Source organism: Castor canadensis, chromosome 8 (assembly GCF_047511655.1).
Source record: "Castor canadensis chromosome 8, mCasCan1.hap1v2, whole genome shotgun sequence".
In the NCBI taxonomy this organism is placed as follows: Eukaryota; Metazoa; Chordata; class Mammalia; order Rodentia; family Castoridae; genus Castor; species Castor canadensis.
In genome coordinates this window covers 83357192-83383595 of record NC_133393.1, presented here as the reverse complement: position 1 = coordinate 83383595, position 26404 = coordinate 83357192, and the positions used below count along the sequence as shown (strand labels likewise).

Below are 26404 nucleotides of genomic sequence, written 5' to 3'. Positions count from 1 at the left end.
TGTCCAGCCCCAGGAGGACGCGGGGCAGGTGCGCCGGCAGCTCGCAGCCTCTGCTCTGGTTGCCAGCATCAGTGCGCCGGGCACACGCGCGCCCCGCAACCCCTCCCTCACCCCTTCCCGGATGCTCAATCTCCGCCAGCCGCGGTCGCTGCATCGTCAGGGAGCAGCAAGAAGGAGGCAGCAAAAGCGCGGCCGCCAGCAGTGACACCATGTGACGAGCGCGGCTCAGTGACACGCAGCTTTGGTTAAAGAGCGGGTGTGCTGGAGGGGAGGAGACGGCGCGCGGGACGTGGAGGAATGGCCTGACTTTCCTGGTTAAACCATCACGAGCCATGGATGCCCAAGGGCGGCGCGCCCCCCAGTAGGAAATGACTGCGACTCTGGACCCTCAGCGCCCGAGCGTGTCTCTGTAAGTGCGAGGCTGGCGAGCAGAGTGTGGGTGGGGGTTGGAGGTGGGGGGAGATTCTGATGCAATCAGCCCGGAAAGGAGGAGGAGAGACCGCAGAGCCGGGCAGCCACGCCACTCTGCCTGAAGGTCGCCTGGAACCTCCGCCCTTCACCTTCCTCGGAAATCCGCCACGCCAAGCCTTCCCGCCCTGCACTCTCTGACTGGGGCCACATTTTCCCAGTCAGACCTTGACACAAAGGACATCAAACTGCCAGGAGGAACGTCCCAGAAGGGCGGACACTTTGACGTCGCCTTTTGCCACCTTTCCCTTTCATTCCCGAGGTAAGGCGATTTTTAAGGACCAAGGGAGCAGCGACGGGGAAGGACAGGATGTTTTAGCGGCCACGTAGAGACTTAGGAGAGGAGAGCGCGGCGGTCTCGGATGCCTTTGGATTTTGCTTTTCGGAAAGGAGGAGTCCAAGTCCCCTGTTCTTCCCCTAACGCGCGCAGCAGCAGAGCGCCCCAGATTTCACCTTTGCGTGCATCGGCTTACTTTTTGTGTCTGTTTCACTGTGGCGGGTGGCGGCAGATCTGCTTACATTTTACAAGAGTGAGGGACCACACAGGTCTGGAGCGAGAGCGCTGGCGATGTGAGGGCGGGAAGGCGTCCCCGAGGAGTGTCTGAATTCCCATTTCGGGGGAATTTCCTGTGTCCGCAGCGCGGAGGAGAGCAGGCGGTGTCTCCGGGGGTGCCGCGTGCGGCCGGGTGGGTTCGGGGACTAGCTGATGGCCCGCGGAGCTGGAGTAAACAGAAGCACGTTGCACTGCTCCCCTGCGCTGGGTCCCTCGCTCGGTAATGACCAGCAGTAGTAGGATGCGGGGTGTGGGGGGGGCATTGGTAAAGGATGCCGGCAGTGAGTCACTGTCCTTTCCCGCCCAGAAGAAGAGGGAAGGTAGTTGGTTTTGTCGTCTCCCCGGCTCCCCCACCCCCCCCGCCGCCCCAAGCCAGATCCGCAGGGGCTGATGAACAAAGGTCACTGCATGCGGTCGGCCGGGAACCTACTGCGCTCTGCTCCAGTCTCCCCTACTCCCCCCCCCCGCACCCCCCCTCGCTATCCTGGACACCTCGCTTGCGACCCCAAATGTGTCCACAAAAGGCCTTTAAAGTCTTGGGCTGTACACAGGGAGGAAACTGCGCCTTTGATCTCTTGTACGCCCTGCCCTCACCCCAAATAATCCTCTACCACGTGCGTCGGGCCCCTTAGCACCCACGGGAACCCTGCGGGTTAATGGGCTGCCTGGGTGCCGCTTCCCTGCTGGATCGACCAACCCGAGGTTTCTACCCGACCGTAGTCACACAGGGCACACACAAGTGTATATGGCGGCAAAAGGAATTTCGCGGTAACCGCGTCACGCCGTTCCCAGTGCCTTTCACAGGCTGCCGTGGGCTGGGGAAGGTGGTGCTACAATTGGAGTCCTTTGTGTCTCGCCTTCTCGCTCGCTCTGCGGCGCGGACCCAGGGTTTTTACAAGCCTGTTTCTCCGTGGAAAGCAAATTGCCTCTGAGATCGAGTACTTGTCAGACCAGTCCATGGCGATGTCCGTAGTTAAGAGTGGAAAAGCCCCGCCGCTAGTAAACAGTATGTATGCATGCATTTGCGTTGGGAAAGGAATTTGACATCTCTGCAGTGGGTTTTTAACATTTTTTTAATCTAAGGGGGAGGGGAGAATAAATCTACGGTTTGCAGAATGCAGGGCCCAGCAAGGCTGTAATTTGTCACCTTGATGGAAGAAACTGTGCAGCAACTCGTGCTTTTTCTGACGTCAGAAAAAGAACGGAAATAAAACCTGAGCTCGGCAGCTGGCTGGCCTCATTGTCAAATATCTCGCGCCGGGTGGGTGGGCATTCCCGTAATGTATGCAACCGTCAAGGCCAGACACTGATCTTGTATGGACCCCCTGGATTTCGGTTCAACCCCTGCCTCAAAATGGCTTTGCTGTTCCGAGACACTTAATTCTCAGATGTTGCTCTAAGGAACTGAAAACGGGCCTACTTTAGTTTGAGATCTTCATCTTGATGAGGTTTATTCGCTTTTTTTTTTTCTACCATTGTACTGTATTTAATAAATATTTCCTCCCGGAGGGCTTACCATGTGGCTGGCAGCAACTATAATAAGATCAAGTTCCTGCTTCTGCAAAGGGTTCTTTCCCACCAGAGAAACAGAACATGGCATTGCATGTGCAAATACATGTCGGGTCCCAAGACAATGAAGAAAATTAAGGGTCATGTGATGGGGAGGATGCTGGAGAGTGGGGATGTGAGACCTGGACGAGAAAGGATATGCTATTAGAGTAATAGGTGAAAAAGTCCAGCCGCGGAACAGCAAGTGCTTACTGCACTCTGCCTTAACTGTAATATAATTCAGCAGAGAGCTTAATAGATTTGAGAGGCCTTTTCCATTCTTTAAGCATGTTCTGTTGCTTGTGGATATTTGTGATGATGCTCCATGAATTAAGGCTAGGTAATAAGGGAGAGTGCCTTACTTAGAAGCCTGGCGTCTGGCTGTCCTGCTCTGCGTTTTTCTCTGGCTGGTAATATGAGAGCAAACACTGGTCTTGCTCATCCTTCTTCTAATGCCTAGCACATAGTGGTTGCTTAATAAATACTTGTTGCATTGAGACCCTGGTCAAGCCATCCCATCCACCTCTTTGTGATGCTTTTGAGTGTATATTCTTTTTCATATACTATTATCTGTTCCCCTTCTCCTAGGTTTGAAGCATTGAAGTCTTTCTCTCTGCTCTGCTTTTCTTTTTCTCTTGCCACTCTCTCCACTTCTGAGCAGTAACCAGGTCCTTGCAATGCCCCTCATATCTGTCCTCATTCCCAGTGCCCACGTTCAGGTCCCTGTCACCTGAGCAATTCCAGGACAGTATTGAGATACAGGAATCATGAATCAGATATGGAGGTGCCTTGAAGCCTCTAGCAGTGGGAGGAGCAAGATGCAAACACTGCACATGGTTAGAAGTGAATCAGCTTCTCAGTTGGTCTCCTCCATACCGAGCTCTGCCCCCTAATTCAATCTGGAAACTTCCATGAGATTTATATTTTTAAAACCCTGTTCACATTTTTTAAGGATCTTGCTTCTGAAAACCTCCATGGGATTCCCACTTGCCTACAGATGAAATCTAAATTCCTTCACCAGTCACTTAGGCCCTATATTAATCTGACTCCTGGCCTCTTTCCATCTGCCCCTTCCCCTCTTTCTTCCAGTTCACACCTTGCCCTCCCTGTCACTTTTATGGCACAATAGCTCTTGAATTCCAGACTGGAATGGCTCCTGAAATCTGATATATGTGTGCCAGTCAAGGTCAGATGCCATTTTTCCTCCTTTTGGAAGAAGTTTTCACTGACCACCTTCATTGGCATTTCAGAAGGATATATCAATCCTTTCCTTTTTTACTTTACTGTCACTCTGGTGGAGGGCAGAGGATAAGAGCTGAGGTGCTGAATGGAATGTATATACCAAGTCTCTACTTACTAGCACTGGGCCTTGGGCAAGTTGGTGAGCCTCTCTAAGTTTCAGTTTTTTTAATTTGTTGAGTAAGAATGATAAGGATGGTGGGGGGGGTGGTGGTGGTACCCTCTTTCCAGTTATCCTGAAGGTTAAATTAAAATACTAGATGTGAGGTGTTTGGCATAGTGTTATTACTGGATATATATTAAATCAAAAAGGACTTTGGGTTCTTCATCTTTCAGAAGGTGTGGAGAAACTTGATCAGTAAAGTTCTCCTTACCTTTGCAATTCTATGACTATTTAATCTTTTAAAAATACTTTTCCAAAAATAATATCCTAATGGAAACTACCCAAATGTTGCAGCCTCTGGGAGAAAGGGCCTTAGTGGAAGGTGGTGTGGGTGCAGAAGAAGCTGTGGATAGAAATAAGCACATTCTAAATCACATAATGGACTTCTGGAAAAGGCTTCTGGGTACACTGACCCTAAATCGAGTCTTTTAAAATGTTGTTATACGTTGTATTTCTGGAATTTGATCATGTAAGTCTATGGTTGCTTTTTTAGTGCTAACATATGCATCAAGGTTAGTCACTAATGGTAGAGGAGTCCAGTGACTGAGAAGGCTGAAGAGATTGCTTCAGGTGAGGTTACACTGTATCTTTGCCAGTAACTAGCTGGTACCCTGGGGCAACTCCTGTAACATTTTTAGGCCTTACTTTCTCCTCTGACCACTATTAGTAATAGTATCTGAGCTGCCTACAGAGTTGTGAAGATACAATGAGAACTAGCTGGGAAGCTCCTTGAACAAGTTAAAAAGAGATAATAGTCTGAGCACACTGCTAATCTGCAGGTTTGGGGAAGGGTTTTAGATTGGTGATTTTCAGCATTGACTTCATAGCACAATCACTTGGTTCTTTAAAAAATCTACCAATTCTCAGACTCCATCTCCAAAGACTTAGATTTAGTTGATGTGGGATAGAGTCCAGACACAGGAAAGAAAAAAAGAATATAAAAAGGCCTGTTGAGGTGGTTCAATCCTGTAATCCCAGCTACTCGAGAGGCAGAGACAGGAAGATCACAGTTTAATACCAGCCCAGGCAAAAACTGTGAGACTCCCACCTCAATTAATGGCTGGGGGAAGTGACCCATGCTGGTCATCCCAGTTACATGAGGAAGCACAAATCGGAGGAATGCTGACCAGGCTGGCCTGGACATAAAGTGAAACCCTAGCTCAAAAAAAAAGTTTAAAAATCTGCTGGTGTGGCTCAAGTGGTAGAGCATCTGCCTAGCAAGTGTGAAATTCTGAGTTCTGAGTTCAAACCCCAGTACTGTACCCTTCCTCCAAAAACAAAAAAATACCAGTAGGAGTAATTCTGATATACAGTGGTTTAGACTTAAAGCAAAGCAAACAAGATAGAATCAGAAATAAAAGGAGGCTCTCCATGTGTCGCTTGATGAATTCTTAGTAATGCAAAATTATGAGCGGGACTGACTTTCCCCCTCAATTTTACTAAACCAACCAGTTGTTGACATCACAGGCCCACAGCCTCCAGTTACAATTTATAACCTGAATTTTCCCAGGCAGAGAAGCTGTGCGGTGATATGGCTAGGGCCACATGAAGATTTAATGTGTGGATCTCAGTTTCCATCTCTTAGCAGTGACAAAGAAGATTGGAAAAGAAAGGCAATGGAAAAGAAGGGAAAGGGATAGGCTGGGGCCCCAAGGTATGGAAGGAAGAAACTCCCAGTAGGAGGGACACAGAGAAAAAGTTGAGTTTAATTTATTGAGCTGCTTTTGTTTAGGTTGCAAATGGGTGGCCAGAGGGCCTAATTAAGCCTGTGGGCATATTTTGTGTGATCTACACTTTTTTTTTTTTTTTTTTTTTTCCTGGTTTGATATTTTTGAGACAGGCTCTCATTAGGCTGGCCTGGAGCTTTCCATCCTCCTGTCTCAGTCCTGAGTCTGGGATTACAGGCATGTACTCCTGGCTTCTTTTCCTTTCTTTTTTTCTTCTCTCTCTTTCTCTTTTTTTAAACGGTTTCTTTTTAAATTGTTCGCAGTTGGTTGCCAACATTTAAAAATCAGAATTTCACTTAAAATCTGGATTTCTGGCATTTCTTGAAACTAAAAACTCAAAAAGATCTGGCTGGTTCCTACTGCTAGTTGGAGAGAGATAGATAGGATATGTGGTCTCCAGTTCCTTATGTCCAGTCGGCTTTGTGGGTTTATCTTGCCTGCCTGGGCACTGGTTGCATTTGGTCTTAATCTTTAACCTGAATCTGCAGATCTTAAGTATGGCTGCACACTAGGATCCCCTGGAGAGCATTTAAAATACCCATGCTTGGGTCCCAACCCAGACCCACTAAGTCAGAAACTTGTGCAGTGCCTCCTTATCACTGCTGTTTTTTTTTTTTTTAAAGTTCCTCAGGTGAGTCCCAGTCCAGTTAGCACTAACAGCTACTGGTTCATGAAGTCAAGGATTGAAAACAGGCAACTCTATCTTCTTATCTTTGAAAGAGAACTTTTAAGAAAGTCTGTAGAATCAGAGGTCTTTAGAGAGATCACTGAGAGAGCACCAGTTAATCCAATGTTGTAGAAACCCAGAGAGGAGGAGGGACTGGTTCAAGTTCAATTCCATCCCTTGAGTTTGAATTATAAGTGTCTTTTGTTGCTTTTTTTCTCTTTTCAAATAAAGGTATATATTTCTTTTTATTAATGATTTCCTTTATATGCATTACTTCTTGGTGCTTTAAACTTCTCTATACTTCTAATTTTTTCCCAGGATACTTGTTAGGAGTTAACTGTTATAGTTCAGGGAGGGCTTAAAAACTAGCTAACAAAATTCCTATTCATTCCTTTTAGCTCAAAAGCAATGTTGCATCAAAACTATCATTAGAATGAGAACATATACATGCACAAATAAAGAATTTTCTCAAGTAGTCAAAGTTGTTTTCAATACCATAAGTCTTCACGGTTCTAGGGTTTGAATTCAGGGCTTCAAGCTTACTAGGCAGGTGGTCTACTGCTTGAGCCATGCCTCCAGCCCTTTCTACTCTGGCCATTTTTGACACAGGTCCTTACTTTTTGACCAAGCTAGACAGGACCAGGATCCTCTATTTTACATTTCCCACTGCGGCTAGAATGACAGGTGCATGCCACCATGCCCAGCTACTGGTTGAGATGGGATCTCACCAAGTTTTTGCTCCAGCTGTTTTAGAACCACTGTCCTCCCTCCCATTTTAGCTTCCCAAGTAGTTAGGATTATAGGCATGAGCCACTGGCACCTGGCTCCACAAGTCTTTAGTAATTATTTGAATATATTTTCAGTTGAGAAAAATATTTTTAAATTTTATTAATATTCAGATATATCTATACACTCACTGTTGTAATTAAATTAAACCTCAAATGTTTTTGATTTTTGTATGTGATATATGGTCTGTCTTCCTAAATCCAGAGTTATAGGTTGACTTAACTTCTGGACTTTCTATCTTAAAGTAGAGTAATTTCAAAACATCTAAATACAATGCTAATTCCCAGATCTCCAGGCTGGACACACTGACAATAGATACTTAAAATATTCTGTGGGAACCTGAATAGAAGTGAAATTAGGGAGCAGGTTTGGGAACAGCCTGGAAAAGACAGGGAACAGAGGGCTATCTGTGCCAGCAAGTAGGTGGCTCACCAGCAAGCCCCATGCAGAGATGGTCAGTGCTCTTCCTGGGGACTTCCTGGAACACTGGGCTTCTTGCTCCCCTTGGCTACTGACACTTGGACCAGATCACTCTTGGCTGGGACAGTTAGCAGCATTCCTTGCCTCTGTCTACTTGATGCCTGCAGCAACCCCTCACTGTGACAACCAGAAACATCTCTAGACATTGCCCAGTGTCTCCTGATGGGCGACATTGTTTCTAGTTCAAAACCACAGCTTTAATACAGCTCTTTCTCTGGACTTGGAGACATCATGCCAACAATCCTTAAACATTCCTGGCTGAGTATCTAGGAACTTAATGATGAATGCCTTCCACTTATATAGAACTTTCCAGTTTTAAATGTACTTCACATTAGTCCCACATGCTAGATTAAATGTAAAAGAAATTTAGCGACAGACTCAGTGAAAACCATGTGCTTCATATTCTTTTTTCCGTTTTCTTGGAGAAATTGCGTTTGTGAGGATCACTGGGTATTTTCTCTGCAGGTAGATGATCATAGCTTTCTTCTTAAACTTAGTCATTTTCTTTACTGTCAAACATGTCTACTATCACCATGTGCTGGGGACCTAGTGCAAGGCTATCGTCCCTGTTCCCATGAAGTTGAAATGATAAATAAAATCATTGTTAAAATAGACAAGAGTCCTTGCTTGCTGTATGCCAGCAGTGCTGTAAGAATTCATCACAAGCAGATAATCACCGGTTGGTCACTGGAAAAAGGCATCACAGAAGAGGTTGGCTTGAAAAAGCATGCAAGCAGGTTTTGAAAGAAATGTCATGCTTCACTGGGCACAGGCCTTATGGGAAAGTGTGGAGGGTGTTGAATTAAGCAGAAAACTGTGTAAGCACAGAGCCATTGCAGGAAGGTGAGGTCTGTGGAGCCATAAGGAAGAGGAGCACTATAAAGAGAAGTGGGCAGGACTTGGTCACTGATTACCTAGGAGGTTGTATTAAAGTGATACCCAGGTTTCAAGTCTGAGCAATGAGGAGAACACACATTATCTTTAACAGAAATAGAAAAGCTGGCTTGTGAGGTCAGGTGATGTGTTCAGTTTCAGCCAAGCGTGTCTGAGGTCATGGTAAACACCCATGTGGAGAGGTCTCAGGCAGCTAGAGAATTTATGGAAATTTTTCTAAGCAGGGAGGAACCTAGGAGGTCATCTCTCCCTCCTGCCCTCTCATTTTACAGATGAGATAAGAACGTGACACAAAAAAAGTGACACATTAAGTGGCATGATCATTATCAAGTAGTATTTAGGAAGGAAACTATTTTATAATGCAAAGGAATTCTAGTTTTATAAAATGAAAAAAGACTGGGAAAGAAGATCAGAAAGATCCCTTGTGAGATGAAACCCGACACTACAGGCTTGAAGCCCTAAAAAGGAAAGAATTTGGAATGTGTGGAGCAGGAAGAGTTAACCCCACGTGGAGGGTAGGAGGAGGAAGGGAGCTGATAAAGGAGGCCAACAAGCAGCCAAGAAGGAGGCAGTGAGGAGTAAGGAGGAATCCGGAGTCAAAAAGAACAAGGCCTGAGAAAATTACTTGCCCAGAGTAAGTAGCAATAGAAAGAAAGAAGACCACAGTAGCCTATGAGAACCAGACCAGAGACTATTAGTTAAGTGCTAAGTCATGGAGTCCTTATGACTGTACGACTACAGTCATACTATCTACATTTTTCAAATGAGGAAACTGAGTCAAAGTGACTTACTCAGGTCACACAGTTCCTCCATGGCAGAGCCAGAATTTGCCAGTCAAGCATGATTTAGGGGAGTGATGAAGACAAGAGCAAGCAGTTTGAAGGCTGTGGGAAGTACAGAGAGAGGAGGAGATGGGAGTTCAAGGTTCTAGATAAGGTCACTTTGCAGATAAAGGGCTCTGAGAGTGATGGACAGGCATCAGGGAAGACAGAGAGGACACTGGTTAAGTCATGGGTCTGCATAAGGAAATATGAAACATTTATTCTGAAATTGTTCACTCTCACCTTTTCACTATCAGAGGCCATTTTTAATATTCCTCCTCTCTCAAGGACCCAGGCTTTCAGAGATTTTGATGATTAACCTTAGCTTTTAATTAAAGTATAAATTACATACAATGTAGTGTCCAGATCTTAGGTATAATGTTTAGTGAGTTTTGATTATCAACTTTAATGTATTAATTCACTTCCTACTTTTATTACCCAACAAAATGACATTGCCACATCAAATTATACAATCTAGCTAGAAGTAAGAATGAGTAACATTGCAGTTAACCCACTAGGCTGAGGCCTTTTGAAATACAAATTCAAATTAGCCAATAGATACTTATCATTAACCATGTAAGAATGCCAATGTCCCTACTCAGTGGGCAGAGACAGGAGGATTGTGGTTTGAGACCAGCCCAGGCAAAAATTAAGCAAGACCCTGTCTCAAAAGCAAGCCAGATGTGGTAGCACATGCCTGAAATCCCAGCTACTAGGGAGATGGAGATAAGATTGGGTCTAAGGCCAGCCTGGCTAAAACATGAGACCCTATCTGAAAAACAGACTAAAAGCAAAAGGACTGAGGATGTGGCTGAAATGGAAGGGTGGCCAGGAAGAGTAGGACCATTGCTGGCCTTCGGCTTAACATTCTCTATCTCTTTTTTTTCAATTGTATGTATTTAAGGTATAAGGCATGATATAGAGTAAAATGGTTACTACAGTCAAGCAAATTAACATAACCATCATCTCATATGCTATTTTTCTTTCTTTTTATTTATTTACTTTTGTTTTGTTTTGTTTTTGAGTCAGGGTGTTAGTTTGTAACCCAGGCTGACCTCAAACATGTGATCCTCCTGCCTCAGCCTTCTGAGTGATGGGATTACAGATATGTACCACCATACCCAGCCTCCTTCCTTTGTTTCTTGTTTCTTCCTTTCTTTTGTGGAAAAAGTCTTAAATATGATACAATATTATGAATTAGAGTCCCCATTTTCACACTACAAGTCTAGCCTTGTTCATCCTACATGTCTGCAATTTTATTTCCTTTGACCTACCTTTCCCCTACCTGGAACAACTTTATGTCTGTGTATTCAACTTTATTTGGAAGATTCCACATGTAAATAAGATCATGAAGTATTTTTCTTTCTGTCCCTGGCTCCATTTTGTGACAAATGCAGGATCTCCTTTTCAGGCTGGATAATGTTACAGTGTGTGTGTGTGTGTGTGTGTGTGTGTGTGTGTGTGTGTATCAGTTTATGCACTCATCCATCAATGGATACGTTGGTTGTTGGTTATTTCCATGTCTTGGCTCTTGTGAATAACGCTGCACTGAACATGGGAGTGCAGATATCTTTAAGATACCCTTTGGGTATGTGCCCAGAAGAGGGATTAGGATTCTTGGGCCACGTGCTAGTTCTAGTTTAAATCTCTTTAGGAACCTCAACTTATGTTTCTACCTACAATATGCATGGGTTCCCTTTTCTCCACATACTCACCAACACTTGTTATCTCTTGAGGTTCTTGATAGCCATCTTAACAGGTGTGAGGTGATAGAGCATTGTGGTTTTTCTTTGCATTTCCATGGTTATTAGTGATGTTGAGCACCTTCTCATATTTTTTTGGCCATTTGTATGTCTCCTTTGGAGAAATGTGTGTTAACACCATCTCAAAACCACTGACCTAGCCATCAGAGTTGATTCTCAGGTGTTGAACTGGGAGACATAGGAGCTTATTAGTTCTTCATAATAAAAAAAGTCAATAATGATTCATAAAAGATTTTAAAATTAAGTTTATGTGACAGGGTATGTAATGATATTAAGGAATTGTTATTTTTCAGATTTGATGATGTGCTAATATTGTTTAAATATTAAGTCTTTTCTTTTAAAGTCACGTATTGAAAAATTTCAGGGGATGGTGGTTGAGGTGAACTAGAATAAGACTGTCCTAAATTGATCATTGTTGAAGTTAGGAAATGGGAGTCATTTAAAATTTCCCATGGCAATTTTAAAAGAGGGGTTGAGGTATAGCTCAGTGGTCAAGTGTGTGCTTTTAACACGTTTGAAACCCAGTGTTCAGTCCCTAGCACCCTCCCCAAAAAATTAAAAGTGGGGAATGAATTAAGTTAAGAATATTAGTCAGGATTTACTTGCATCTAATCAAGGTCTTCTATCTATGTTAAGCAAAGGAGATTTAATACAGAGAATTAAGAGCCTGTATATTTGCTAAAACTGCTGGCAGAATGGACTCTAGGCTGGTTCTCCAGGAACAATTACAGCACCATTCAACAGGCTTGCTGAGATGAACCATTTCCTGTGCCTCCATCAGGAAGTCAGGAAACTAGAAAGCCATTGTCTCTACTGCATGCTCCAGGAACACATCCCTTGAGCCAAATCTGATGACCAGGAATCACAGCACAAGTGGCTTCAGTGCCACCTGCTACACCTGCTGCAGTTGGAACAGCAAAGCCATGTCTCACTCCCACCCCCATCACTCTCTGGTGAAATCTAATCACATCTAGAACCCTAGATGCAAGGGAGTGTGGAAGTATAGTTTACAACTCTCTATTCTTCACAGAACTGAAAGAGGAAGAAGTGTGAAAAAATGTTGAGCCAGCCGATCTATCACACAGTATTAGCAATTAGTATATTATTACTGTTCCCAGCCCAAATAATGTCTTCCCCATCCCCCAATCTAATTTACCTATCTTTAGACACAATTTAGGTCCTATTTTTTTGGAAAACCTTCCTGGTTTTGCCAAGCCCTTTGTATTTCTCCTCTTTTTCTACCTTCTTTCCTTTTTCCTTCCTCACACATGCATACATGTATATGATATATGTGTGTGTGTGTGTGTGTGTGTGTGTGTGTGTGTGTGTGTCTCTGAAATCTGTCTGGATTTAGTCATTGTTTTGCCATGTTCTTTGATCTATGTCATGCAAAATGTTTTCTGGCATACTGTCATTTTACATGGGATGGCCTTGCCTACTTAAACGGGTTCTAACTGACTGAAGGCCGAGCAATTCTGTCCCCTCCTTTGGCACATAACATCATGAGAATGAAGAGAAGTTTATGTATTTGACATTGGTACTGTTGTAAAATGTACGAAGATAACAATGCTTGCCTTAATTATCTTCCAAGACTGTGGTAAGGATCAGAAGTGTTGTGTGCTGAGTAAACTATAATTTGTAACCTCATATAAATGTTGAGAGATAATAATTGTGGTTAGGTTAACATCAAGATCTTCACAGGATGACCCCAGTCTTCCTTCTAATTAATTGCATAATCTGATGATTGCTTATCTTTCAGTGAAACTAATACTTTGTTTCTTCAACTCAACCTGTACTTCCTGCCTCTGTGGGTTGATCATGTGCCTCTTCCACTGGGAAGTCTCAGCTCCTCTGTCAGTCTCCTTGCCAGCAAGCAGCCTGAGTGGCCAGCAGTAATGGGTTGGATGGTCATTTCTGGCACAGTCAAGCAGTTAATTAAGCATTAGCAGTAATAATACAGACCTGTGTTTACTGACAGAACTCAGGATAGAAAATGATGTCATAATGGAAAAAATTTTTAAGAATTCAATGTTTGACATGATTTCCATGTTTGTAAATGTATACATATTTTTAGTCATATTCATTCTTTCATTTAACAGGTATTTACTGAGTGTCTACTGTGTGCCAGACACCAGATCTATGTGCATAGGAAAACCCTGGAAGGTCACAGCACAGTGGTTGTCTTTGCTTGCTGAGATAACAGGTGCTTTTCTTAATTTTTACTTGTTTTATATTTCTGTTGGTGACCCCTCAGAAATTTAAACCACAATTATCCATGTGGGAGAAAATGTGAATTCTGCTAGTCTTTCATTTCCGATGAGGAAATAAAGTAGCAGGTGGATTAGCCAAAATCCCCAAGTATGAGTTTTTAATTCCCTAATTCCCCAACATGGAGTGGTTTTATTGAAGAGATTGATTTAATCTCTTGCAGTTGATGGATAAATTTCAAAACAAAATTTGTCCTTTGCCTCAGTGACCACCAGGTTAGTAGTTGATCCCTGGTGATGCCATTAATGGAGATTTGTATTTTTATGAAACTGGGATTGCTGTATCAGAGGGGCTTTGTCTCTGTGCAGTCTGAACCCGGCTCGGTGTGTGCCCTGGGATCTGACTCATTAAAATAACTGGATCACTTTCATTTTAAACACACTATTTGTAAAACAACAATGTCTGTATTGCCCACAACTACCATGTTATGTGAACATATAAATTATAGGACATGACTCACTTTACAGTTAAAAGTGGAGGGAAACTTATGAAATGCCTAACAGTTAGAGATAAACTTCTATAATGCGACATGAAATGATTACTTTAATGCATCTAATAGCAAAATGGAAAAGTTGTATTTCTTTACTTCTAATAGTTCATTTTTCATCCGTGAATTTTTCATATGCTTAATAATTTCATTTTGCTGTATTTTAGGGGTCTCAACCATATATATTTGCTGCTGTCTGCTTCTAAACACACTCAGAACAAGAGGAACTTTGGACTAATTTTTTGACTACCGATACCTTCTAAACATGATGCACTTTAAGAGTGGACTCGAATTAACGGAGTTGCAAAACATGACGGTGCCGGAGGATGATAACATTAGCAATGATTCCAATGATTTCACTGAAGTAGAAAATGGCCAAATAAATAGGTGAGTATTTTTCCACTAACACAGTTTATCCAATGAAAGAAATGGCTCTAAAGAATTATTCTGGTTTTCAGCTATTCTCTTGAATTATTCATTACTAAAGTTATGCTCTGTTTGAGGATGCAATTTGAATTTCTTATGTGACATCTGTTGGGCATAGTCTGCAATAGCAGATGAACCAAATAAGGAAGTAATTTATTCATCTTTTCAAATCTTTCAATTGAGTCTAATAAAAATGTATAAATACATTGGACCCCAACCAGCCCAAACTTCTCAAAAACTCGGTGCTTATGAATTAAACAGACTGTTGGAATCTCACTGCATCCATTTCTGAATTTGTAGTATAGTCTTTAGTACACGTTTTTATCCAGAAATGATAGAAATTGCATTTGCATGGTATTCTTATACACATGCTCAAACTTCAAGTACATCATTGTTATAAGTATCATTTGTAGTGTGGATTTTAAGAAATGAAAATAGTTGGATCCAGATGGCTCTCTGAGCAACCGTAGTGGAGAAATAGTACATGAATGAGAAAGAAAAGGAATGAGAGGAGAAAGTAGAGAGGCAGAGTGGGAAGAGGGCTGGCCTAGAACCTCAGCCACTAGATGTGACCTTGGACCAGTCCTTCCAACTCTTGGGTCTGCATTTCTGAAGTTATAAGAGTAAAACCAAATGTATTCTTTTTAAATGATTTGGGGGCATTATCTGACTTAGTGACTTTTTAACTGACTTTTGTGAATCTTTATCAGGAAGCCCTTCAACTTGAGAGTTAGTGGCTCAAACTCCTAAAAGGCTAGGAGAAGAGAAGAGAATGGAGCCTGCAATACTCTTTACTAGAAAGTCAGTAAAGCCATGCTTAGGTAGGGTCAACAGGAAATCAGGATGGGAGAGGATAAGACCATTATGTCACCTAATCAGACATCTTCATAGACAGCATTTCTGACAGTTGGCGCTACATTCTGCTAGAGTGTGCAATTGAAACCCAGCAAAGGATTCAGCTATCATCCGTATGTTCCTTCCTAACCCCAACTCAGACACTTCTTATCATCATCATCCAAGTATTGTTTACTATGCTAGGGGATATTTCCTATTCTTGGACTCAAGTTTGCTTCTTCCACCTTTTTTGAGTAAGAATATAACTCCCATTTCTTAAGTAACCAAGTGTTTTACATACATCTCCTCATATCCTTATAAGAATCATGCAAACCAGGTGGTCTTCTGCAAATGAGAAAATTTTGAAATTTCATTTACAAATAAGAAAGCTGAGGCTCAGAGAAATAAAATAACTTGCCCATGGTAGGCCTTTCTAGATCTGTGTGTTCTACTCTGCCCTTCTGACTCTAATTATATTGCTTGGGTGTTGGTTGAAAAGCTGGGCTCTCATAGTTCCTTGCCATATTGTGCGCTGTGCTTCTGGAGGGCTGTGTAGTCACCACTGACCTTCACGTAGCAGTGACAACTAGGACACTTTGTTTTTATACAGAGCTTCATTCCCAAAACAATACAAACTTGAGAGCCTTTAGGTGAGTCATTTATAACATCCAGCTTAGAATCTGCACTGGAGTTTTTAAAGTTTTACTTGCTAAGACTGTTACATTTTTGAGGTGATTACCACTTGTAGTAGGTGGAAGGAACACTCATCCTCACCCAGACTCGGATCCGCAGCCCAGATGAGCTCACTTCCCCACAGACTATGACTAGGCCATGAGCTGGTAGGGAGGGAAGCTCTTGGCTGTTGACTACTTGTTTTGTGGAATGTACTTCCACTCTTTCAAATGCAGTGTGATGTGTTTCTTTTTTGCCTTATTTTACTTCTCCTCATTCACTGACATAGTTCACAAATCTTGCTTAAATTCTGGCTCTAAGCCAATTAAACACAATTTATGATGGCATGAGGCTAGTAAAAGTAAAGAAACATCAAAGAGACCCTTGCCAATTTTGTTGGAGCCCCTATTGGGTGACCTGGTTTACTGTGTTGGCATGTTTTAGTAGTCCTTGGATCCAGCAGAAGCTGCACCTACATATCACTCTTCTCATATTTGTGGAGGAAAGTAGATCCAATTGTATGACTCTAAGACAACCACCCTTCCCAAAACAGTGAACTTCTAGGTATCAGTGCTGCTTTTTAGAGAAAATGTTGAAATCAATATTAATCTCATGCAGTTAAGAGCTTTGCCTGGAAAATCCCCACCAAGATACACAAAAAAAATCTTTTTAAAATTTAATTTTTTTTTTTTGTGGGACTGGAGTTTGAACTCAGGCCTTTGTGCTTGCAAAGCAGGCACTCCACTGATTGAGTCACACCTCATTTTGTTCTGGTCATTTTGGAGCTAGAGTCTCAAAGACTATTTTCCCAGTCTGACCTTGCACTGTGATCCTCCTAGTTTCAGCCTCCCAAGTAGCTAAGATTACAGGCATGAGCCAGTGGTGCCTGGTCAAGGGTAATTTTTTAAGCTTAGTTAAACCTAGAGAAGAATCATTTGGGTATTAAGATTGCCATTCCACTTCAGTTGTTTTATTTTAAGTTTTGTGTGATAGATATAGAAATCTGTATGTATACCTGGAATGGCAAACCTTTCAAAATGTCCACTAGATCAGTGTTGCAGACATTTTGATATGCATATGCAACGTTTGGAATTCCATCTTATTAAAACGCAGATTTTGATTCAGTAAGCCTTGGGTGGGGCCTGAGCTTGTGACTTCTAGCGAGCTCCCAGGTGATGTCCATACTGCTGGTGTGTGGCTCACACTTTGAGTAGCAAGCGCTAGACTCTTCCTTTAGATGTGAGCCTTTTGAGAGAGGGGGCCATTTTAATCTTTATTTTTATATTCCTTGTACTCATCATAGTACCTGGGACAGGGTGGACATTCCAAATTATTTGTTGAATAAGAGAAAGAGAGAGAGGGTGAGAGCGAGAAAGAAAGCTAAACTACATGCCTTTGCATTTAGACTTGTATGAAATGCTGGCTCTGTCCTAGATCTTATGTGATCTTGTACTCAGAGCTGGGTCCCAGGGATTAAAGGGATTGTTAAGGAATGTGTATTGTAATACTCTTTGTAGGTTAAGAACTCAGGCTCTGCAGTCAGCCAGCCAGCTCAGGTTTGAATCCTGGCACAACAGTTTAGTTACTGGCATTATAACTTTGGTCAAGTTTAATTTGTCTGCAGTAGTGCTAAAATAGTATCAATCACATGTAATTATTATGAAAATAGATGAGAAAATTCTTGTAAAGTACTTGGCACTGTGTCTGGCAACAGTAAGCCTCTTACAATGAGAAGAGTTGGTATCAATAGAACCGCACCCCTCTTTCTTGGCCAGTACACCTTTCTACTCCACCCCAAGGAGCAAAAAATAATGCTTTTGGCTTTGGATGATTGCTGGTTATTGCTATCTTAAATATGGTGAAATATCTGTAGATTATCCTAAATGTATCCCGAAATATCTTTGTATAGTCTCATAATTATCTGCTGTCATTCTCATTCCTATGTATAATTATTGTTGTGAGCCAGGAACCTAATGACAGTTGAGTCTTTCAGTAAGACTTGTTCTAAAAGAACTTGGGGCAATTCTTGTCCTTGTGCCCTGATGCAACTCTTTTTTTTTTTTTGTCCACATATATATGTGTGTGTGTGTGTGTGTGTGTGTGTGTGTGTGTGTGTGTGTGTGTGTGTGTCTTTCAGAGTTCATGTACTAAATATTTATCACTTGAGAGGACCTTTGAAACTATTCTTAGTTTTCTTCTATTTTCTTTACTTTGGGGAAGATGATTCCCTAACTTCTTCCTATACTCAATTATTATGTCAGAAAATTCTTCCCCTACTTCTTTCAATCCCATTACAAAATTCTCTTTTTCTCTATATACAGTAGAGTTTATCCATTAAATAAGGCTCGCTTACCTCTTGACCTTTTTGTTACTTCTTTCTTTTCATATGTTTTCTGATATCTTTTTTTATATGCTTGTTCCCCACACCCCCCTTTTTTTTTTGAGAATGTCAGAAGGACTAGAAAAAGTCATTCAAATTCAACTACTCATGGCTTTTTCATCTCTTGTGTTATGAATCCTCAAATAAACTGTGGAATCTAGTAAGAAGCTAATTGGTAGAGATAAAAATAGGCAGGTTATCTTTCTATTGTGTTCCACGTCCTGAATTGATTGTAGTTATACATTTATTTTTAGTTTTAAATAATAGCTTTCTATTACTTGCTTCTCTTCACACTGCATCTTAATATAAAGCCTATGTCCTTGTTAAGGTTTTGTCTGTTTGAGATCACCAAATCACCCATTGTAAGGTTTTGTTTTGTTCTGTGTTATTCACAGGGCAATTGGTTACCTGATGGTTGATCAGTTTTGCTCTAAGGTTACAGTCTGACCCAGTGAAAACTTTTTAAATAATACTTTCATCATCTTGAGACCACATGTTAAAAACACCTTCTCCCCATAGCATATTTTAAGTAAATAAAAGGAAATTTTAAGTCAGTTTTATTGCCAGAGGTCAGTGCTTTTTAACAAGCAATTGTGTCTTTAAAATGGTGAGAAAACAGAAACTTGTGATAAAGCTGCTTGTCCTAGTTATTTTGAATGGAATTTTCCATTGCAAAAAAAAAAAGTGGATTTCATCTATTTTTTTAAGTTTACAGCAATAAAAAGCAAAGATTTACAGAAGAAAAATGTTGAAGCAATGAAGAGCTTAAAGAAGCTTTCTTTAAACACTCCATTCTTTTTTCCAGTAGTGGAACCAGTAGTGGAACCCAGGGCCTCACAGGCACTCTATCACTTGAGCTGCACCTCCATTCTCAATTAGTTTCCCTGTAGCTGATGCTACTCCCTAGTTCCTAAATAGAAGAGGCCTGCTCAGTTTAGGCAGGGCTCCTCTGAATTGCTAATGTTGGGAAGGTTTATTCTAGAAAGAACCTTCACAACCCCACAACCACGTTGGGTCCAAGATGAGTTCTCCAGCATTGTGTGTGCTACAGATAAGGTAGGAAGGTCGTTGGAGCCAGAAGACTCAGTTCAAACCAGAGTGTAAGAAGATTTGTGGTAGGTGAGGGTTTTGAGCTGGCAGCATGGGATTGGTAGAGAAGAAGACAAGGGTCTCAGGGGAGAGTGGATTCCCACTGCTGCCTGGCTTGGGTTCTTTTCTCAGAATGCCCTGGTCTTGTCTTAGCCTTTACCTCCTCCTAGGAAAATCTTTTTGAACTGTAGGAGAAGCTAAGATTGGAACCCTGAGGCAAAACGAAATAGACAGGCACCTGGAATTGCAGGGTGAGGAGTTTATATGCTTGAAATTTAGTGCGAGAAACCAGTGGAGATTTGGGGAGAAATCTATTAAATCTTGCTGCAGAGAGTGGACCAAAAAAGTCAGAATCAGGAGGTACTTGGTAATGTTTTAATGTACTTTTTAATGGTTACGATTAGAACAGTGCTGTATGTTGTATCATTATTCTCATTCTGCAGTTTTGCAGAAAATAGCTGGCAATCCGGCAGGGACTTTAGTCTTTGTCCTCTTTAACTGCAGTGTTTGACCCTGCTGGATATCCCCTCATGTCACAGTGCCCACTTCCCTTTCTTCTCTGCCTGCAAGTCCTCTGCCACCAACTCTGGCGAGTATTGCCAGGCCTGGAACTGAGAGTCGTCTCAACAGGCAGTTTTATCAGTGTCTTGTTTGGTTTATTTGCAAAAATGCTCAGGCTTTTCTCTTTAATTTAAAAATAATGGAAATTCTCTTTGGAAAACAAGTTTCCTCCACAAGAAAAACAAATGGGGGACTTGTTGGATAAAGATTCAGTAGGCTTGGGTTGGTTATTAAAATTAGCCTGAGTAAATTCAGTCTTCAATAAACAGCAACACTTAAATATGAGTCAATTTCATTTTGGAAAAGCCAGTACCTATGTTTCCTTAGGCTGCTCTCTTCCCTGCTCTTCTGCAGTCATATCTGTAAGCCTCAGTTCTGTGGAAAGACTTAGTGTTGGGGACAAATCAATCGTTAGCAGTGACCCCGTAAAACTGCCTGGGTTGGTCTCAAAGCATCTGGCATCATGCTGTCAATCTCTTGCTGAGAATAAATTTCCTATGCTGATCCCACCTAGTACAGGTTTTTTTCCTTTTCTGGATTCCTTATCTCATCTTCATGTTGTACAACCCACATTCCTGTGCTGCTGTGAGCTGCTGTGGTCTTTTCTCTGCTGGAGTGTGAGCTCTTGCATTTGGAGAGACCAAGATTTTCTTCCCTCCATCCTTTTGTTCCCTGACGGAGAGTGGCAGGTCCTAGGCAAAGGCAAGGTCTGCAGACTGCAGGTTATAACAAGCGATGGTCTTAGAGTAAGTGTGGAGTGTATAAAGTACTGCTCTTTGGCAAAAGAACACAAACTTGTTATAATGTAATGTTAGGAAAACCCAGGTCCCTTGGATTAAGGATGAAAAGCATAGATAAATAATTCCAATGAAGCGTATGGTTCATTTAAAAGATGCTTTGTTGTGAAATATGCAGCATTCCAAGAAGCATATGAAAATATAATGCACAGTTTAAAGATACATGCTTCTTTAAAACAGTCCAGTTCAAGTGGTTTTAAATTTCTTAATGACAAATTCACTGTTTAGTTCTAGCTATGAACAGATGATTACGTTTCCAGATTTAGAAGGGCCAAAAAAAATCCCTAACATTTCTTGAGACTATATGTAGAATTTTGCCTATGCATGGACTTTTCTATGCATTTTTAATGGCAAATTTTTATAAATGAGTAATTTAGGTCACTTGGTATTAACCCTGAATACATGTGATGGGTCTTAGAGTACTTTGAATTCTCATTTCTGTATATTTGTATCCTTTACTCAGCCTGTCTGATCTTTGTCATCCCAGTTCAAGTCCCCTCCCCCCATGGAGAGGAATGATTTACATTTGTCGTCCTTACAGATGTTTTACACGTGCTCTCTGTTCAGTTCTCCCAAGAATGCCATGAGCCAGTGGAACAGCATCACTCCCATTTCACAGATGAGGAAACTAAGGTAGCATGCCAGGCCCTCCCACCTAGTGAGGATTTTAACTCAAGTTCTGAGTCCCGTATCTTCTCTTGAAGCCCTGGCTTTGACCCAGCCATGGGCTATATGCTCTTCCTTTCCTCACCATAATTTCCCTGTTCCAACTTGATAGCTCAGTGTCTGCATCCCTTATTACATAGCCCTATGTGTCCCTTACCGCCTGCTCCCATGATTTGCATATAGCAGGTGCTGAAGGAATGTTTGATAGTGACACAGTTGTTTCCTTTTTTTCTTTTTTTTTTGGTACTACTGGGGTTTGAACTCAGGGCCTCACAATTGCTAGGCAGGCCCTCTACCACTTGCGTCGCTCCACCCACCCTGTTTTGTATTGGGTACTTTCAAGATAGGGTCTTGCAAACAGTTTTCCTGGGCTGGCTTTGAACTACGATCCTCCTGATCTCTGCCTCCTGAGTAGCTAGGATTATAGCAGTGAGCCACTGAGCCCAGCTTGTTTTCTTTTCTCATTTCTTTTTTTTGCAAGAGGGAAGGGATTCCCACTTAGTCACTTTATACACCAAGAATGTGAGCTCAGAAGGTCTCTTGCCTACAGTATTCTTTAAAAATACAGGGCCCTGAGTTCAAACCCCAGTACTGACAATAAATAAATTAATTAACTTATATCATATAAGGTGTTTTAGTTTATCTTGAAAATGATTCAAAATGTATAGCTCTTTTTGACTTATGGTAATCTTTCATCTCATTCAAGAGAAGCAACTATGGCATTTTCTAGACCTCACCCTTAGTAGAGTGAGGGATATGAAAATGAATGAGACAAAGTTCCTTCCTTGGACCACTTAGAGTTTATTTAGTAACAGAAGAAAACTGATAACTAATACACACACACACACACACACACACACACACACACACACTCACACACACACACATTGGGGAAGGTGTTGAATAGAGCCTAAGAATAAATTCTTCGGCAAGCAGTTGATAACTTTTCATATGCAATGTATTTTGGTAAGTAGTAAATTATTTAGTCTTGATGTTAAGCTTCGAATCATTATCATAAGGTTAAATGTATTATGCATGTCTTTTCAGCAAGTTTATTTCTGATCGTGAAAGTAGAAGAAGTCTCACAAACAGCCATTTGGAAAAAAAGAAATGTGATGAATATGTAAGTGTCGTTATAATAAAGTGTGCTTATTATTTTAATCACATAAATTGGGACAGATGTTTTTAATTCATGTGGCATAGTACCAAAAACATAACTATCTATGTTTGTCAGGATATACTCCATATTCTACATACTTTCTCCTGAAACCTGTTTTTTTAAAAAAAAAAAAAATAACTAGAGCAGTAAGAAAGGATTTCTTGAATTTTATTTTCATGTTGGTTTCTAGTCTTGTCTTTAAAGGCTTTGGCTTGGTGAATTTTCTTGGAGACGATTTGGCTTTGTGTAAATGTTTATTTCTTTGTTTAGATTCCAGGAACAACCTCCTTAGGCATGTCTGTTTTTAACCTGAGCAACGCCATCATGGGCAGTGGGATTTTGGGACTTGCCTTTGCCCTGGCCAACACTGGCATCCTCCTTTTTCTGTGAGTGTTGACATGTTCATACTTTCCATTTTTAATATTTTCTGTACCTTGTTATTACATGGGAGACATTTGGAACTATTTCTAAGGAATTTTTATGTATTTGTTTGGCTGAGTAACCAGTACATACTTTTCTATTTATTGTTTGAATGACTTTCTAAAATACAAATATTGCTTAGAAGAAAAAGGAAGAAAATCTTTTTAATTAATCAAAAATATTGAAATAACCATTTGTAAAAAGGGTTAAAACACTTGAAAATAGCATTAAAAAAATCTTTTGGACTCTGTCACTGTAAATCTCAGCTCATAGGTCAAAATATTAAGTCAGCCACCACTTTGGTGTTTGGATTTCTATGGTACATGTACTGTATCCAAAGGTAATTATAAATGTGTCTGTAATAAATGTTCAAGAAGCAGATAAATTTTCATAGTTTCATATTTTTAGAGACAAGAAATTTGCACACACCTTTCCTCTGAAATTCAGTGAAAAGAAAATGGTTGATTTTTAAATAAGTTCATCTCCAACTGCTGAGTGGGACTTTCCACAAGTATTTCCAGTTATAACATGATGAAGATGGATTATAGAATTTATAGCAGGAAAATCCTTACCCAGCCTGACCCCAACCACAGCTCCCAGGAGTGAAGTGTCAAGTGCTCTGCCGAGCAAGGTGGGGAGGACAACATGTCCTCCTCCCGGGACCTCCCTCTTCTCCCTGACTCCTGCACCTGCTCTTCGCTGACCTTGCCTCCTCATCTGGCTGTTTCAATGGCAGCATCATTTTCTTGGAAGCAATGACTGAAGTGGTACTAATCCTCACAGATTTTGTGTGTGTGTATCAAGTATATATATACATACATACAAGCAGGTTTAAGAGTAAATGACATAATTGTATAGCATATTTCTATGGTGATTGGTTTTTTGTACGTGTGAAACTCTGACTCTCAGATTGCTGCTGACATCACTCGGATAGCTACACTTCTGATTTTTAGTGCACTGACATGAGGGGTCTGAGCACTACTCCCAATCCCTCTTCTAAGTGGCTATGTTGTCTTAAGCAAGTTACTAAACCACCCTGAGTTTCAGTTTCCTCCTCTTTAAGACAAGGAAATTGCACCAGGAAAATCTTAGAACCCTATCAACCTCCAAAACCCCAAGATTCTGTGACTTTTTTCAATCATTCCAGATTTCCTTCCTTTCTTCTTCCCTTTTTTCCCAACCCTTCCTTCCTCTCTCCCTCCTTCATCCCCTTCCTCTCTTTTTCCCTCCTCCCTCTCTCCCAGTTGCATAGGGTTTTGAACCCAGGACTTGCCAGGCAAGTGCTCTACCGCTGAGCCACACCCTCAGTGCCTCTTTTCTTTCTTCTTAAAATTACCATAATCTATTTAAAGTTCTGGTGTGACGTTGTGTTAAAACATCAGTTCCTTGATGGAAGCAACTCTTGTAACTCTTCCTCTATATCAGTTACTTTACCTGTTGGAACCTAAATCCTTCCAATAAGTCTAGGCAGTCGGTTCTGTTGTGACATCCCTGTTTGACAGATAAGAGAACTGAGGCATGGAGAGAAACGTGCATTTAGGGACCTCTGTTTGTCACCTCTTTGGAGATTTCCTTCACTTATCTTCGCTGCTAGACTCTGGGTTTCTTATATTCCATTTCTTCCTCTTTCTGGATTTACTTCCTTGCTGTTATTGCAGAGAAAAGGTGATGGAAATAGGGTTTATGAGACTTTCATGTCTCAAAAGATGTATTCTAGCTTCATCTTTGATTGGCAGTTAGCTAGATACAAAACTATATTGACAAAGATTTTCCTTCAGAATTGTGAAGGTATTGCTCCATCGCCTTCTAGCATTTTCTGTTGTGAGGTCCCATATGCTTTTTGAGACAGGGTCTCACTATGTAGTGCAAGCTGGCCTCAAACTCATGATCCTCTTGCCTCTGCCTTCCAAGTGCTAGAATTACAGGCATGCATTCCTATGCCTGGTTTCCCATGTACCTCTAATCCCCAAACTGTAGCCTAGTTTAGGGTTTTATTTTTCCTGAAAACTTCCTAAGTCTCTTTGTTCCCAATTTTTTCCAGTTCCACAGTGATGTGTCTTCTTATGAGCCTGTTTTCACCAATAGTGTCAGGCAGTTGGTGTCTCTTTTACTGTTAGAAAGCTATGGTCTTCAGTTTGGGAAATTTTTCTAACATCATGTTGGTGTAAGTCTTCCTCTTTTCTCCCTTCTCCCTCTTTCTGGAACTGTTGCCCAGTTTTGAACCTCTAGGACCTTTATTTTTTAAGCCTTTTCTTTATTTTCATTTTTAAAAATGAAAATAAAGAAAACTTTTTTCCCAACTCTTTTTTGGATATTTTATTTATGATTATTTTTCATTTATAGAACCTTTCTAAAATACTTTGAATGTTTTTTTTTAAATATTATTTGGAGCCAGGCACTGGTGGCTCATGCCTGTAATCCTAGTTACTCAGAAGGCAGAGATCAGGAGGATTGAGGTTTGAAGCCAGCCTGGACAAATAGTTCACAAGACTTTATCTTGAAAAAGCCATTTGCAAAAAAAAAAAAAAGGACTGGTGGAGTGGCTGAGTTCTATCTTACGATTTCAATGTCTTCTCTGAAGATTCTGATGGTAGTTTTTCTCCAACAGGGAAAATTTCAAGCATACAGCAGATAGCATAGTGTAAAAGATTTAGGGTTCTCTCCATCCCATGGCTATGCTTATTTAATCAACTCCACAGCCAGATGGTCTTGACATAAATCCAAACTGCCGTACCATTTCATCCACAAATATTTCAACATATATCTTTAAAGTATGACGACTCTTAAAACATGACCATATGTCATACTTTAAACAGCAACAGTTTCTTAATACCAAATATCCAATTAATATTTAAATTACTCTGATTAGCTCATATTTAAAAAAAAAAAAGTTGGATTGTTCAAATCAATACCCAAATAAGGTTCGACCAGAGCAATTGGCTCATATTTGACTTGAATCTCTTTTAATCTCTAAGAGTTACCCCATTTCTCTCCTTTTTCCTTTTTCCCATCATGTTGAAGAAGCTGGACCATTTGTCTAGAGATTTTCCTGCAATCTGGATTCTGCTGAGTGATCCCTGTAATACAAAATGATTTTTGTTCCTGTGTTTTAGGATGTCTTTCATTCAGACTCTTTTCTTAGAGCTTGGGTGGGGCTTCCTTATCTATATTCAAGAATGGGGAAAGACAAAACCAAGTTGAGCCTGGCATGCATGCATAGGGCTCATGGGTAAGAGCTTCACTTGAGGTGCTCTCAATAACACTTTACTTGAGGAATTTCTAGGATGCTCATCTTTGGGCTGTTCAGATCTTCTGATTCCTGCCCACAGTATCTAGGCCTGGCTGCCATTTTTCTGGGGAAGAGGTGGTAGAGGAGCATTCCAGCATGCATATCCAGTTTTCATACAGTACCACTTATCCCAGATTGTGCCCAACCCTTCACTTAGACACCTGTTTTGTTTTGCTTGGTTTTGGTGCTTTGAGACAAAGTCTCACTGTATAGGCCAGGCTGGCCTTGAACCTGCCATCCTCCTGCC

The 26404-nt window shown here is 41.2% G+C and overlaps 1 protein-coding gene across 5 annotated transcripts in view; it reads left to right on the top strand.

Moving 5' to 3' along the window:
* The first annotated feature begins 272 nt into the window (after positions 1 to 272).
* Slc38a1 (solute carrier family 38 member 1) overlaps positions 273 to 26404 on the top strand; it is a 60677-nt gene continuing 34545 nt past the window's right edge. Inside the window, exons 1-5 of one of the 5 annotated variants that reach the window (XM_020180472.2) lie at positions 273 to 409; positions 13209 to 13312; positions 14032 to 14251; positions 22337 to 22412; positions 22719 to 22834. In XM_020180472.2, coding sequence (XP_020036061.1) covers positions 14130 to 14251; positions 22337 to 22412; positions 22719 to 22834 — 314 coding nt within the window. In that variant the 5' untranslated portion in view covers positions 273 to 409; positions 13209 to 13312; positions 14032 to 14129. Of the gene's footprint in view, positions 410 to 507; positions 731 to 1724; positions 2028 to 13208; positions 13313 to 14031; positions 14252 to 22336; positions 22413 to 22718; positions 22835 to 26404 lie in introns of those variants that run through there. The other 4 variants (XR_012450823.1, XM_020180473.2, XM_074083218.1 and 1 more) reach the window with 4 other exon arrangements.